The sequence below is a fragment of the Elephas maximus genome, chromosome 3, assembly GCF_024166365.1.
Source record: "Elephas maximus indicus isolate mEleMax1 chromosome 3, mEleMax1 primary haplotype, whole genome shotgun sequence".
Lineage (NCBI taxonomy): Eukaryota > Metazoa > Chordata > Mammalia > Proboscidea > Elephantidae > Elephas > Elephas maximus.
Window position 1 is genome coordinate 111,702,070 of NC_064821.1, and position 17,361 is coordinate 111,719,430.

The following is a 17,361-nucleotide window of genomic DNA, read 5'->3' on the forward strand; positions in this document are numbered from 1 at the left end:
CCTTCTTTACCTTCTACCAGAGATTTGTCTACACGTGGCATTATAAAACTTAATTATATTCTTTCATTCACTCATTTTACAAATATTTTTGAATACCTACTATGTGGAATCCTGGTGGCACAGTGGTTAAGAGCTTGGCTGCTAATCAAAAGGTCAGTAGTTCAAATCCTCCAGCCACTCCTTGGAAACCCAGTAGGGTAGTTCTAATCTGTCCTATAGGGTTGCTAGGAGAGAATTGACTCTATGGCAACAGGTTTGTTTTTTGTTTGTTTTTCACCAACTATGTGCCAAGCACATATTTCATTGATGTGTTTTCTTTCAAGCTAAATCTAAATGCCTTGAGGGCTGAATTTGAATTGTACTTCATTTGGATTTCATCATGTCTTGCTCAAGTCTAAGAAGGTATGCAGTTAAGGTTTTATCCTTCATTTTTGCTGAGGAAACTTGATCATTGTTCTTCCCTGCTAAATGTAGTCCAGAGATTTCTACTCCAGTTGTGGTGTTTTATCCTATTTTTAAATGTACTTTCTGCCAGGCAAAATGGATATAAAATGTGAATCTTTGCATCATAGAGTTTTGATGCTAATTAAGTTATATGACACATTTTTAACAATCATGTTGGTTTTCTTAATTTTTTCCCCAGAAGCAGTTCATTACTAATTAAGATTTCTTGAAATTGTCTGCAAATAACATTTGCATTTTGATGGTCCTATGTTAAACCTATCAGTGGTATGTGCTTCATGATATAATGTTGCCTGTGTCTTATTAACTGTGTGAACTCACTTGTCACTCATCTAATAGTTATTTGGGAGACCACATTGTATGTCCACTAGCTATGGCCTAAGACTCAGGTCCTAGCCAGTTGCTGTTCTTTGATTTCTTCATCCAAGATAAGGCAGTATCATTTACTCACAAAAAGATGATCCCCAAAATATATGATACACTAAGTTTTGTAGAAATAAAATAATTTAAAAATAAGTTAAAATTAACTTATCCGCAGCCATGGTGGGCAGTAGTAAAGAGCTCGGCTGCTAACCAAAAGATTGGCGGTTCAAATCCAGCAGCTGCTCCCGCAGGGTTTTCTGCCCTGTCCTTTAGGGTCGCTATGAGTTGGAATTGACTCCATGGCAACAGATTTGAAGTTTTTTTTTTTTTTTTGCCCTGGTGGGGCAGTGGTCAAGAGCTCAGGCTGCAAACCAAACCAAGAGGTTGTCAGTTTGAATCTACCAGTCACTCCTTGGAAACCCTATGGGCAGTTCTACTCTGTCCTATAGTTGAGTTGGAATCAAATTGATGGCAACAAATATATATATAAAATATATATACACATACACACACACTATTTGGTTCATAAAATGATACAACATCACAAATATTTGGAAAATATAGAGAAGAAAAACCTCTTATAGCCCTTATATGGTATACATTCACAATTTTACACATCTTCTTTAAGATTTTTTTCTATGCTTGTATTTTTACATAGTTATAATCATTGGGTATGTATAATTTTATATCCTGCATTTAAGACATATAAAACTTAACTCTTGAATCTTGCTTTTTGTTTTTTTTACCTTAGAGGTATAAACTCCCTCCCCCACCCCCCCCGCCCAGGTTCAGCCCTATAGAGGCACTCAGGTTTGAATATAACTCAGTGATAAAATGTCTCTGTTACTTCTTAGTTTTGCTAGGTTTCAAAAAAACCTTTGAGTAAAAGCTCTAAAATTCTGTCTACTGCCATTTGGTCAGTATTAGAAGTGGGCAGTGATTGTAACCGTCCTTGGTGTATGCTGTAGAAATTCTTTTCCTTGACATACTGAATCAAATACCTGAAAAACACACACAAAAAACAGACTTAATGGCCTGACAGAGACTGGAGGAACCCCTGAAACTATGGCCCCCGGATGCTCTGTTAACCCAGAATGAAAACCATTCCCGAAGCCCACTCTTAAGACAATGATTAGACAGGACTATAAAACAAAAAATAGTACATGTGAAAAGTGTGCTTCTTAGTTCACTCAGATACACAAGACCACATGGGCAGCTCCTGTCTGGAGGCAGGATGAGAAGGCAGGAAGGGACAGGAACTGGTTGAAAGGACACAGAGAAGCCAGGGTGGAAAAGGGGAGTGTGCTGTCACATTGCGGGGATTGCAGCTCATGCCACAAAACAATATGTGTATAAATTTTTGTATGAGAAATTAACTTGAGCTGTAAACTTTCACCTGAAGCACAGTTAAAAAAAAAAAAACAAAAACCTGTGGGGTTCTCTTCCTAGGACACTTATAAAGGCTGCGTTTCTCCCTCCCTCCTCCCTCTTATCTACTTTGTCAGCTTCACCACCAGCTCCTGTATCCCATTGCCTTCCAGTGAATTCCCACTCATAGCGATGCTACAGGACATAGCGACCCTACAGGATAGAGTAGAACTGCGCTATATGGTTTCCAAGGCTGTAAATCTTTAGGGAGGCAGACTGCTACCTACATCTTTCTCCACAGAACGGCTGGTGGGTTCAAACTGCTTGGGTTCAAACTGCTGACCTTTCCATTAGCAGTAGATTGCTTTAACCACTGCACCACCAGGGCTCCTTAACTCCTGCATAGTATAGTCAAATTATGTGTTAGAAATTCAACTCTGGTTTCCTGGGTGATGGTACAATGCCACTGCTTAGTATTCCTCGTCACATAGCTACAATTCCATCTAGTTCTTAATCTATATATATCTTCAAGTTAGCGAAGCAGACTTTTCAAATCAGTCATGTATGTATTAAGAGTTTAAATGTACAGAGTGAGAACATACATAGGAGCTTCTTGAGGCTCAGCAATGATACTGGGCCCTTTCGATACCAAGATCTTGTGAAGGTGCCATAAGGACTGACATTTCTTGGATTCAGTTATTTCTATAGTACATCTTTTCCAGGTAAATTCTGCAAACTCAGAATTATTCATATTTTCTTATAGGCTTTGTATGACTGAATTTTAAATTTGCACTCATTTTAATAGACTGTGTTTTCATAAACTAGTGCCAAGTTTTTCTCTGGAGCTTGCACAGCCGGGATGGACCCTTATATTTTGGTAATGTTATTGAGGTTCTTTATTTCTGATGTGACTCCCAAATAATCTACACAAAACAAATGTCATGAAGTGCCGAGTCTCTGCCTCAAAATGGCCAGATTCATAAGACTTAAACCAGGAGTTTCTAGCTCTTTCGAACTACTGGCTGCTAAATTTCTCTGTGATGAGTACTTACCCATGTTCCTATGTTTGTGAGAGATCGAAACTGGTGGTAAAATTGAGATTAAGGACATTTTTTGTCTCCCATATATATTTTTTGCATTGGTTTTCTTTTTCTTTTTGTTTCCTTTCTTCCCTTTTTAAAGACAGTATTATAAAGGGCTCATAGTCCGAACCTTCCATGTTTTAACTGTGTTACTTTGACCAAATAGTTTCTCTGACCCTCTGTTTTTCATCAGAAAAGAAAAAAGATAAAAATAAAATAATCTTACAGACTGTTATGAGGAGCAAATGAAATATTGTAAGTGAAAGTACTTTGTAAATTATAAAGCCCTACATGAATACATATTATTTTTATATTCCTTATGACCATTGATTATTTAGGAGCCTAACTGTTACCCTTTATTCTTATTCTCTCCTCCCAAATAGCTTTGCATTGATTTTTTGATTTTTGGGTTTTGTGAACCTCGTTCCTTAACATATCAGAATTGACTGGTTTGGCAAATTGTGATATTTACTTATACATGTATATTGTATACATTTCAAATGTTAGTTTTTAGAGTATAAATAATGTATGTATTTGTATTTAACTAAGGTTACAGAGGAAACCCTGATGGCATAGTGGTTAAGTGCTAGGGCTGCTAACCAAAAGGTCAGCAGTTTGGATCTACCAGCCACTCCTTGGAAACTTTCTGGGGCAGCTCTACTCTGTCCTATAGGGCCACTATGAGTTGGAATTGCCTCGATGCCAGTGGGTTTGGGTTTTTTTTTTTTGGCTTTAAGGATACAGAAGTTGTTCTTTTTTTGTGTGTGTGTTTTTCCCTGTAGGTCTTAAATTGCCAGTAAATCTGTATTGAATGACACCCTGACAGGGGAGACTCTCCACGTCTATAATGAAGAAAAGCAGGAGTGTGATGACAGTGACGGCTGATGATGTAAGTTCCAAAAGCCAAGTTGCCATATTCCACCCCCTTTAATAAAGAAGTCACACAATAATTCTATTCAAAGAGCAAGGCTGTTTAATACCACTGCTCTGTGATTAGGTGTTTCTATGATCTAGACCTTGCCAACACCTGGATCCAACATCTCTGCAAGGTAGGTGGCAGGAACAACTCTCTGGAGCTTGGACATGACTGTTCAGCTAACATACCCTAACTCTTAGAAAATTCCTGTTTCTACACTGTTTGCATTATCATTCCTCTGATGTCTTCTTCCGTACTTTTTCCCATGTATAGCTAGTCCTTGACAGTCACTGCCTATGGTGGGGCCTTTGGAAACTATCCCTAAGAAGTTTGTGATATACAGCTACTCTAGGTCTTGCTACTCAAAGATTCAGAGGGAGACTTAGGCATAATATCTATGCTCTTGCCGTCCAACACACACTGTTTACTATTGCTATTTCTACTCTTTAGTGATGAGGGACCTAGTCAGTGTTCTTTTCTCACCACCTGTATTATATGTTGTTCCTTTATTTCCCTCTTCCTTGCTCCTGAACCAGAAGGGAACTTCTCAGTACCAATGGCAGAACACTATGTTCAGACTTCCACACTCTATTCAGGATATCTGCAGGGAAATTTCTAGAATTTAGAAATCCTTTTTCTCTTTGAAAAATGCTTGGGATTGTCTCTTAGTAGTATTTTTACACTGTGTGTGCCAAGATGCTATTTTTTGACAAAATAAAACTGAGCAGTGCATTCCATCTATAAAAGATGAACAGCCGTTTTTTCTTTCTCGTAGCATCTTTACAATAATTATCTTGTTCTGCCTTGGGGCAATGATTGCTACAGCTGAAAGAGGAAGAAAGTTGCATACAAAGATGCCCAAAACAGGAAAAACATATTCAAAGAAGATTAACCCTGCCAGAATGGATACATATTAGCTAGAATTACACTGTTCCATATGGTGGCCACTAGCCACATGTTTCTGTTAAACACTAGTCTGAATGGAGATGTGCTGTTTGTGTACAATACTTTCAAATATTTACAAAATTTTTTGAATGAATAGTATACATAGAAAAGAATGTAAAAGATTTCATTAATTATATTTTATATTGATTACATGTTGAAATGATAATAGTTTGGATATACAAAGGCTAAGAAAAATATATTAAAACTAATTTCATCTTTCTATTTTTTAATGTATCTACTAGAAAATTAAAAATTATGCATTTGGCTTGCATTTGTGGCTTTCATTTTATTTTTATTGGACGATACTGACCTAGAATTTTCACCATGCAACCCAACCTTTCATATGCCAGTGCAAAAGATCATATTGAATCCTACATAGTATCTCTTCCCTCAAAAGAACAACCTAACAGGTTTTATATTTTATGTGCCCTACCCTTTAAATATATTTTTACCCTTAAGTCAAGGGTGATATTTTATTATATATTTTTTTCATTTATTGCAGTTCAGCAAACTTTTGTCAGTAAATATAGACCTAATAATAATTTAGCACCTATTTTATGTACCACTGGTATAAGTTCTAGAGATTAAGCAAGAAATAAGACAAAGTCCTTGTCCCCTTGGAGTTTATATTCCACTGGGGTCACAAAAAATATATGTAAAATAATTTCAGCTATGATAAATGCTGTGCAGAAAAGGAAGTTGGTCAAGGGGGTAAAGAACCACTGAGTTAGTGAGGATAGGGTGCTTATGGAAGGCCAATGTGAGGAGCTGACATACGGGCAGAGATCTGAATGTAGTGAGGAAATGAGTCCTGTGAAGACCTGGGGAAAGAGCATTTCTGCTGGAGGGAACAGTTTGTGCAAAGGTCTTTGCTGTATGACGGACACTGGGTTTGGTTCTGTAGGGATGTGTAGATGAATAAACCATGATTCTTCTCTCCATATGTTTGCAGTACACAAAATAACTTTCATGTTGTTGTTGCTGTTAGGTGTCATTGAGTCAATTTCTACCCATAATGACCCCATGTGACAGAATAGAACTGCCCCCTAGGGCTTTTTTTAGGCTGTAATCTTTATAGGAGCAGATTGCCAGACCTTTCTTTTCCTGGAGTCACTGGGTGGGTTTGAATCACCAACCTTTCAGTTAGCAGCTGAGCACTTAAGCGGTGGCCACCAAAAAAACCCACTGCTGTCAAGTGGCTTCTGACTCATACTCATTCTGACTCAGAGTAGAACTGCCCCCATAGAGCTTCCAAGGAGCGTCTGGGGGATTCGAACTGCCGACCTTTTGGTTAGCAGCCGTAACTCTTAACCAGCATGTCACAAGGGTTTCCAAGTGCTCCTTAATAACCAAAAAAAAAAAAAAAAAAAAATCCAAACCCACTGCTGTAGAGTTGATTTCGACTCACAGTGATCCCATAGGATAGGATAGAACTGCCCCATAGAGTTTCCAAGGAGTGCCATGGTGGATTTGAACTGCCATCCTTTTGGTTACCAGCCATAGCTCTTAACCATTACACCACCAGGATTTCCAGGCTCCTGTGATAGGAAACTTAAAATGATGAATGACATAGGAGCAGTATACATTCGATACTTTGTATCCTGCAATTAAGTTCCAGAAGTGTGTGTGTGTGGGGGGGGGGAGAGGAGGGGAATAAATTGTTTTTCAAGTGCTGAATCCAATCAATTAATTATAGATAAAGAGATTTAAAAAATAGAAGAGAGTTGTAGGTTGGGGGGCAGGAGTTGAAAAAAAGAATAAGAATACAAGAGGTGAGGGGGAAATGATTAAAGAAACTAGGACTAAAAAAAAAGAAGATAGTATTTTGTAACCAAAAGAGAAATATCTCAGTTATAGTTCTGCATTTCCGATAAGGGAAGTCAGGAAATTGTTTCAAAGGAGTGAAAGAGGTGAGTAAAAGATAAGATGATAAGAATTTCCTTCAGGCAAACTATTCTTGTAGTTGGTGGTGATTGCCTGTAATAGAACCACACCTTTCAAAGACAAAATCGCTATTGTTATTATCCCATGGGCACCCTGACATTTAGCTTTGATAGGAATCTTGAGTGTCATTTGATGCTTATCGTAATTTCCAGTTCACAATTTCATAATTTCACGGTTTCACAAGGCTTGCAAAACTCTGGTCAGTGATTCAAACTGAATGTGCACCAAGCACGTTAGAAGTCTTTGGAAATACCTAATTCCTTTTTCTCACCATGTGTTTAATTGGAAGAATTTGGAAAATAAATCAAGCTCCAGAAATGACTGGCAGAGACAAAACAGTAACAACAAGACCTGGACTACTTAGGCACCGAATGTCTTATCTAGACATTTTAGGGGGCCTTGAAGGTGCAGTGGTTAAAAGCCACAACTGCTAACCAAAAACATCAGCAGTTTGAATACACAAGCTGCTCCTTGGAAACCCTGTGGGGCAGTTCTACTCTGTTCTAAAAGTTGCTATGAGTTGGAATCGACTCAATGGCAACAGCTTTAGGGTTAGTTTTTGGTTTAACTTGGTTGGTTTTGATAGGGGGTAGGACAAAGAGATCAGTCTCTTGGTGTCTCCCTCCTCTTCTCCCTGCAGTGATCCTATAGGACAGGGTAGAACTGCCCCATAGAGTTTCCAAGGAGCATCTTGTGGATCTGAACTGCCAACCTTTTGGTTAGCAGCCATAGCTCTTAACCACTACACCACCAGGGTTTCCAGGCTCCTTGGTAGGAAACTTAAAATGATGCAGAATTTCACACTAGCTTTTCGTTTGTGATAACCTTTTAGAATTACATTGGAAAGAATATTAATTTTTAAACAAATGTTTATCCAGGAACATAAGGATAATCCCAAACTAGGTTGTTTCCCTCGAGATTATTAAAACGTAAGCTGTATTTTGGGCAGCATGATGCATTTTTAAAATTGTGATTTCCAGAGGTAACGTTCGATGAAAGTTACTTTCCCAAATATCTTTAAACTGATGAGTGCTATCGAGTGAGCCAGAATCATGCTGATTAAAAAAAAAAAAAAAAAATCAGTCCAAGATAAAACTTCACTGTAACTAATTTAGAATTGACTGAATTAGATTTTGTCTTTGAGGTTGTTAGTAATTTTGGGAAAGTAGTATATCAAGTCATTATGGGTATGAATTAGAGAATTTCAGATTATTATGAATAACTTTGCATGGGCTAATGAGTGTATGTAAAACAAGTTTAATGTTTTCAGTATTTAACTTGATTTCTAAAAAGCTATTCTATTGTGTTCTTCTTTTGGGGCAATGTATTTCATATTAACTGAGGTCTTCTGAAAAAAATCCCTTTAACTCAAAGAATAACTTCAAATTTCTAATTCCAAGCACACTGACAAATCACTGTGGGAGATATTTTGGGGTAGGTGTGTGACTTTGTTATTTTTCAAATAACAAATACCAAATAAGTACCCATGTAGTTTATTTACTATTTGTAAGCCTGGCTGGTAATGTTTTCATTTTCTAAAAGAGAAAACAGAAAAATATCTAATAGCTTTATTAGGAGGCTGTGGCAATTGGTGGTTTAACTAAAAGATATCCCTACTTCTGTTCTCTGGTACAGTGTTTCTTGCACAGGAGGTGAAGTATATACTTAAGACTTTGTGTCTCAGATAACCAATGCTTTCCTTTTTCCCCCCAACAATTTCTACATGTAAAATTTAGTGACACTGATTATGTTGTTCGTGTAACCAATGTGCACATGGAGCCATGTGCAGCCATTTGCACTATCCTTTTCCAACACTATTATTATTCCATCACTACTAAGATAAACTCAATGTATGTCCCCCAAACAACAACTCCTTTACACCTTGCTCCCACCCCTGGGAACCACTAATAATCTGTGGTTTCTGTTTATTTGCTTATTTCATAAAAGTGTAATCAAATAGGATTTGCCCTTTTGCAACTGATTTACTTCACTCAGCATAATGTTTTCAAGGTTCATCCATGCATCAAGACTTCATTTCTCTTTATGGTTGAGTAGTATCCCATTGTATGTATGTACTTCGTTTTGATTATCCTTTCATCTGTTGATGGGCCTTTCAGTTGTTTCCACCTTTTGGCTATTGTGAAAAGTGCTGCAGTGAACAATGGTGTACATGTTTCTGTTTGCATTCCTGCCTTCACTTTTTCTGGGTATGTACCTGCAATTAGGATTGCTGGCTCATATAGTAATTCTGTCTTCAGCTTTTTTAGGAACCACCACGCTGTTTCCACAGCCAGCTGTACCATTTTACATTTCCACTAGCAATAGATGAGGGCTCCAGTTTCTGTACAACCTTGACAACACTAATTGTTTTCCATTTTCCATTTATTTGTTTTTAATCATTGCAATTCTGATGGTGGCAAGGCAGTATCTCATTGTGGTTTGGATTTGAATCTACCTAATGGAGCCCTGGTGGCACAGTGGTTAAGAGCTATGGCTGCTGACCAAAAGGTTGGCAGTTTGAATGCACCAGCTACTCTTTGAAAACCTATGGGGCAGTTCTACTCAGTTCTATAGAGTGGCTATGAGTCGGAATTGACTTGATGGCAATGAGTTTGTTTTTTTTTAATGGTAGCTATAAGTGTTGCTCTGAGTCACAATCGACTGACTCAACAGCATTTTTTTTTTTTTTTAAATGACTAACGACCTTGAGCATCTTTTCAGGTGTTTGTTGGCCATTTGAATATCTTCTTTGGTAAAACATCTCTTCAAGTCCTTTGCCTGTTTTTTGATTGGGTTGTTTGTCTTCTTATTGTTAAGTTGCAGATTTTTTCAAAAATATATTTTGGGTATTAGGCTCTTATCAGAGTTCCCAAAGTTGTTTTTTTTTTTCCCCCCCGATCTGCAGGTTATCTTTTCACTTTGTTGATAAAGTCCTTTGATGAATAAAATTATTTAGTTTTTATGAGATTCCATTTATCTGTTTTGTCTTTTGCTACTTTTGCTTTTGTTATATCTCACAATCCATCATTACAAACTAGGTCCCACAGGCGTGCTCCTGTATTTTCTTCTAAGGATTTTATGGTTTTAGCTTTCACATTTAGGTCTTTACTAGTGCTTTCTTTATAGGCATATTTGAAACTACACTGATTTATAGGTATCTGTTCTGGATTTTGATTTGTTCTGAACATTTTCAGAAAAACTTTATGTATTCTGCCTCCTCAACTAGTTTGTAAGTCTTTTGAGAAGGAAATTCATATATACTAAATCTCTCCCCTCAGTCTCTTATTTCTAACACACACAGACACACATACACACACCATGCAGTAAGTACTAAGCCGACAATGGATTTACTGTATTAATTAGTTACTAAACAGAAAAGCACTGGACACATCCCAGAACACTTCAAATGCTGGAAAATTCTGGATTTTTCTGTCTTCTTCCTGTTACTGAATTGTGGTTCTCTGAATTTCAAATAAACAAGTATTCCAGATTCATTATCCAAGCACAAAAAGAAATGATGATATTTCATTTCCAAGTAGGGATAGTGATTCCCCTGAAAAATGCCAGGTCTTTTCATGCCCACGTTTCTGTATTCAGACTATGAGCTATGATATGGTCTTGTGTGGATCAGTTAAGTATAAATCACTAGAATATAGATTCTGTGAAAACAGATATTATGCCTCACTTTGGTATTATATCCTTAGTAAGTAGTACAGTGCAAAACTCATATGTGTGCAATAAATATTTGTCGAATGAACCCAACTAAACCCTTAAACTTGAATTAATAATTCTTATATGAACTAGGACAGCTGTGGCTGGAAGAGTAGGGGTGTAGAGAACTTCTGTTTGTTTAGAACTTAGATAGTCTAGTCCCAGGTCCTCCTAAGTCTATTCTGAAGAACTAGTAGGGAACTACCTATCTTTTTTAGGGCCAAAGAAGGACTTTCAGGTAAGTCACCTCGGCTTGGTGGTAGGACTTCCATTATCCCCTATTACAATAAGAATGGAGAATGAAAATGATATCTTCTCAACTCATTTGCAGTGCTATGGCATTTTCTTATCTTTGAGCTGATATGAATGATACATCAAACAGAGGCTTATCTGGGACTTCCACTCCCAACAGTACCAGGAACCATAGTCACCAAGAGATATGGAAAGAATGAATAACTCTTATCATGGATATGGAACAATGCCTCTGTCTTCTCACAAATACTTTATTCATGTCCACATTGGGGCATGTACTTGAACATGGCAGTTTAGGACTTGATAAAGTATACTCTTCTTTCTTCTGAGCTCTTATTTAATTTGACAAAAACAAAACAAAACATGAGACCTTGTAAAGAGCAGCCATTTACTCATACTTATCAACATCCTACTGTCCTTCGATATTATTTTTAGTTTAAAATGTACTGCTTAAGGAACTTTATGCTTTAGCTATCAACATTTTGTTTCCATGTTGCAGAATGATAGCATTGGCTTCCAAAATATATTTTTAATTATAAGATTTCGTTTAACAAAAAAAAAAAAAAAAGATTAAAAAAAAGAAAGAGGTACAGAAAGAAAAGAAAAAGCCCTCCATTCCATATGCTGTAACTGGTAAACATTATTTACTACGCATAAAGATTGCCAAGAATATGCAACTGATAGATTTATTCTAAAAGTTGAGAATTAGGCTCCTTTTATGTTTCCTCTTAAGCTTTTGACTTTAATGTTAGATTTCAGTCGTGAGGTAATGAATCAGGACTTCATGAGTGACAGCTGGATCATTTAGTTTCTTATTTTACTCCACTATGCATTATTTTAAACATTTGAATTTCATTTTCTTTCTCTTCTTTTTTCTTCTCTGTGATTCCTCCAGCATGTGAAGGATTATTTTGAATGTAGCTTGAGTAAATCCTACAGTTCTTCCAGTAACACACTTGGAATCGACCTCTGGAGAGGTAGAAGGTGTTGCTCAGGAAATTTACAGTTACCACCACTGTCCCAAAGACAGAGTGAAAGTGCAAGGACTCCCGATGGAGATGGCATTTCCAGGCCGACCACGCTACCTTTGACCACACTTCCAAGCATTGCTATTACAGCTGTAAGCCAGGAGTGGTGAGTAATCTCAAAATTAAATGTCAAGTCTAAAATTTTATTTTCTAATTACTCCAAATACAATTTCATGTTGTTAAAATGTGAGTTATGTATGGAATAACTAAGGCTGTTGTTACCTCGAGAATTTGTTTACCTTTGAGTAGCAAGATGAGGCCTTTTAAACCGTAGAGATATTTTCTGCTCCTGAAGATTGGCAGGCCAACATTTTGTATAAAGCCTAATGATGAAGGAAGGAAATGCATTGTCATTAATGTCGAGAGAAAATTATCACTTATCATTGGCCTTTTTAAAAAAGAATTATCCAGTATTCATCAATGTTTTTTTTAAATTTAGGAAAACAAAACCATGTAAGAGCTTCTATGGAAAGAATAGATTTTTAAAGACAGGAGATATTCCCATTGCTGTACTTTGGTATATATTTGTCCCTAGTTTCTTTTTTATTATAATTCTACTTCAGTAAATGCCAGATTGTGATTATCTACAAAATAAAATGCTTCATTGTATATCAAAAGAAAATATAAAATTATGCTATGAGAAATGCTTGCAATATTTTGCAGTGTCTATTTTTTTTTTATATTTGAAGAAGAGGCTATTTTAAACCAATTCGATGTTGAAAATTTAATCTTATAACATGTAATCTTATAACTGTGGTTAAAACTGCATCATGATATTGCTTCAAATATGTTATTATATAGTTAATAATTTGCATAGGCTTTCTTTTTTCTTTCTATAATTTTCAAATATTTTTTCATAGAATGACCTGTTTACATAGCATGTTTTGTCATTCAAATGAAAAGTATTTTCTCTATGTTTTTTATAATTTTAAATTATAATAATGTGATACTGTTAAAAGTCAATGTTTGTTGAAATCATTTATTAAGGAAACACATTAAATTATTGTACAATACCATTCCAATAAGTCATTAAAATCTGTGGCTTTTATGGTGTGCCATATGCCCTTGCCACATGCTGAGCTCGGGAGTGCTGATGAGTAACCTGACACGTGCTCTTTGAAGGATATATGGCATCTTTGAGTTGATGGCTATCAACTATGCTAAGAGTTAGATTACTAAGATTCCAGGTACCACAGTTAATAGCATGAAATTGTTTGTCAAAACATTCTGTATGGGATAGGGAAGTATGACAAAACAGCGTGAAAATGCATTGTAGGGAGAATGGGTTAAAGATTTGAGGAGCACTGACTTACATGTTCTGTTTAGCTGAATTAACACTATAAGAGTCAGTGCCAATCATTTGTTGTCATCAATTCAGTTCAAACTCACAGTGACCCTATAGGACAGAGTAGGACTGCCCTATAAGGTTTCCTTGGCTTCAGTCTTTAAGGAAACAGTTGAGCAGGTCTTTCTCCCGCAGAGTCAAACTGCTGACCTTTCAGTAAGCACCCAAGAGCTTAGCCATTGCACTATCAAGGCACTTGCAGGCATGCTTTTTGTCCCTATCTATCTATCTATCTGCCCATCTATCTGTCATCTATCTATCATCTACCTACCTACCTACCTACCATCTATTCATCCTATCTATCTTCTGTTTTTCTGGAGAACCCTGACTGATACAAGTGTACATATTGTAAAGGTACAACTTGATAAAATTTCACAAACTGAACACACCCAAATAATCAACATCCAAATCAGGAAACAATATACTACTGTCGTAGTCATCTAGTGCTGCTATAACAGAAATACTGCAAGTGGATGGCACCAATGAACAGAAGTTTATTCTCTTACAGTGTAGTAGGCTAGAAGTCCAAATTCAGTTTGTCAGTTCCAGGGTAAGGCTTACTCTGTTGGCTCTGGAGGAAGGTCCTTGTCATCAGTCTTCCCTTGGTCTAGGAGCTTCCCTGCACAGGAACCCTGGGTCCAAAGGACACACTCTGCTCATAGCACTGCTCTCTTGGTGGTATGAGGTCCCCTTCTCTGCTTGTTTCCCTTTCCTTTTATCTCTGATCAGATAAAAGGTGGTGCAGGCCACATTCCAGGGAAACTCCCTTTACATTGGATCAGGGATGTGACCTTAGTAAAGGTGTTACAATCCCACCGTAATTCTCTTCAACATAAAATTACAATCACAAAATGGAGGACGGCCACACAATACTGGGAATCATGACCTAACCAAGTAGACACATGTTTTTTGGGGAGAGATTCAATTCATGACAATTACCTAGCATCCCAGAAGCCCTTCTTATCTGTCCTCTCAGTCACTACCTCCCCCTGACTTCTAACAAAATTGAGTAGTAGTGTTTGTTTTTGTACTTTTTTTAAGTAGACTGACAAAATATGTACCCTTTTGACTCTGGTTTATTTCTCTCAACATTAGGTTTATGAGGTATGCTTGTTTTTTTTCTTCATTGTATGGTGCTCACTGTCATTAAAACATGATTTCTAAGCACAATTTAAGGTATAAAAAGAAAGCGTACTTCACCACAGAAAATTTGCATTTGATTTTACCAGGTCTGTGGGGACATTGGAGCCCTGGTTGCCCAGTGGTTAAGAAGTTGGCTACTAACCAAAAGGTGGTCAATTCAAATCCACTAGCTGCTCCTTGGAAACCTTACGGGGCAGTTCTACTCTGTCCTGTAGTGTTGCTATGAGTTGGAATCGACTCAACAGCAGTAGGTTTGGTTTTTGGTTTGGATGGGGGCGTTGGAACATTACTAGACTGGTTTGAAACTTTCTCAACCACCTAGGCTGGACCTTGGTCATAACCTGTCATGAGTTATTCTCCCGTGATTGACTTAACACCAAGGCAACCCTTCTTTCAGTCTCCAGGTGTACAAGGCAGGGGCAGGTTGACTTCTATTTTACCTTTACACTAAGAGAATAACCCTTTGAGGTCCCAGTTTAATGTGAGGACACTTTACTTCTGAGCTGTCTGTCTTTCTCGGGCATGGCTGGAATTCCACTGCAGTCTACTTTGACCCTCAAGGCAATTAAATCCATGTTTATATTTGCTCTCTATGGCAAATGTCCAGAGTATGTTTATCATGTAACTCTGATGCAAAACTTCTGTTTACATTTTGACTTGCTATTTCCTTACTGATTTGTCACCTCTTTGATGGTACTAAGGATATAAGGAGATACTTTTCCTTTTTTTCTTTTTAAACGCTTAAATTTGTTTTCTGAAGAGGGGTTACTTGAAATAACCTAGTCCACCATTATTGCAAATCTTTTGTAGCCAATTGCTATGGAGTTCTTAGGCTCTTTCATCCTGCATTTGTTTCAGCTATGAAATAAGGGTCAGTACATTCTTGAACTGAAGTTTCTATTTTTCTGAAGCTTGTGCTCTTATGAGGAGGACCCGTTTTTTTGACTTATGCTCCTGAAGACACTGTCTTTCCTCAGTATTGAATATGCCAGGTTTAAGTAGGGTATTTGCTTATTTTCTATAGTAAAGATGTGTGCCTCTACTATTTCATCTCTCTTTCAGAAAAGAGCATCTGAGTTTGCAATAGTTTTATCAGATTCCTATTTTAGTATCAACCCTCTGTCATACATGTGGGCTACAATGCATTAGATTTGGAATACTTCTTTTTATTTTATTTTCTCCTTGCTGTTTGATGAAAAAAATCAAAGAAGACCTAAATAAATGGAGATATATTCTGTGTTCATTTATTGGAAACTCAGTATTTTTTATATGCAGTTTTCCCCCTTGATCTATAGATTCAACACATCTCAATCAAAATCCCAGCAAACTTTTTTTTTTTATTGTACTTTAGATGAAGGTTTAGAGAGCAAACTAGTTTCTCATCAAACAGTACATACATTGTTCTACGACATTGGTTAACAACCCCATCACATGTCGACACTCTCCCTTCTCAACCCTGGGTTTCCTATTACCAGCTTTTCTCTTCCCTCCTAACTTCCCATCCCTGCCCCAGGGCTGGTGCACCCCTTTAGTCTTGTTTTGTTCTATAGACCTGTTCAATCTTTAGCTGAAGGGTGACCTCAGGAGTGACCTCATTACTGAGCTGAAAGGGTATTCGGGGGCCATACTGTTAGGGTTTCTCCAGTCTCTGTCAGGTCAGCAAGTTTGGTCTTTCTTTTCTGAGTTAGAATTTTGTTCTACCTTTTTCTCCAGCTCTGTCCAGGACTCTCTATTGTGATCCCTGTAGTCAGTAGTGGTAGCCGGGCACCATCTAGTTATACTGGACTCAGTCTGGTGGAGGCCTTGGTAGATGTGGTCCAATAGTCCTTTGGACTAACCTTTCCCTTGTATCTTTAGTTTTCTTCATTCCTTCCTTGCTCCAGAAGGGGTGAGACCAGTGGAGTACTCTAGATGGCCGCTCACAGGCTTTTAAGACCCCAGACGCCACTCACCAAAGTAGAATGTAGAACGTATTCTTTATAAACTATGTTATGCTAGTTGAACTAGATATTCCCCATGGTCCCCACAGCCCTCAACCCAACAGTTAGGTCCCTTAGGGAGCTTGGATGTGTCTGTGGAGCTACCATGACCTTGCTTTGTCCAGCAAGCTATTTTGTAAATATTGGCAAACTGATTCCAAAGTTTGTTTGAAAAACAAAAGACCTAGAATAGACTACACAATATCGAAGAAGAAGAATCAAATTTGGAAGACTCACACTACACAATTTCAAGACTTACTATAATGCTATAATAATCAAGACAGTATGATATTGAGACAAGAATAGACATATAGGTCAATGGAATAGAATACAAAGCTCACAAATATATCCACAAAATATAGTCACCTGATCTTTGACAAAGGAGCAAAGGCAATTCCTTAAAGAAAGGATATGCTGGTTCTTGGGACATTGGCCATCTATATGCAAAAAAATTGAACCTAGACACAAACCTTAAACCTGTCACAAAAATTAACTGAAAATAGTTCATAGATCTAAATGTAATACAAAAAACACTAAAACTTCTAGGTGACCTTAGGCTTGGCAATGAGTTTTTAGATACAACACCAAAAGCACTGTACATGAAAAAAAAAATTTGATAAGTAGGACTTTATTAAAATTAAAAAACTTCTACCTTGTGAAAGATGCTGTTATAAGAATGAAAAGACAAGTCACAAACGGGAAGAAAATATTTGTAAAACATGTATCTGAAAAAGGATTTGTAGCCACAATATACGAAGAACTCTTAAAATTCAACAATACAAAAATAAACAACCCAATTAGAAAATAGACAAAAGATCTGGGT

At 37.1% G+C, this 17,361-nt stretch overlaps 1 protein-coding gene across 1 annotated transcript in view; it reads left to right on the forward strand.

The window, feature by feature from the left end:
* Positions 1–4,107: 4,107 nt before the first annotated feature.
* The window catches only part of PDE4B (phosphodiesterase 4B), a 541,693-nt gene continuing 528,439 nt past the window's right edge, over positions 4,108–17,361 (forward strand). The window contains exons 1-2 of the mRNA XM_049879522.1: positions 4,108–4,164; positions 11,939–12,177. Coding sequence (XP_049735479.1) covers positions 4,123–4,164; positions 11,939–12,177 — 281 coding nt within the window. The 5' untranslated portion in view covers positions 4,108–4,122. The remainder of the gene's footprint in view (positions 4,165–11,938; positions 12,178–17,361) is intronic.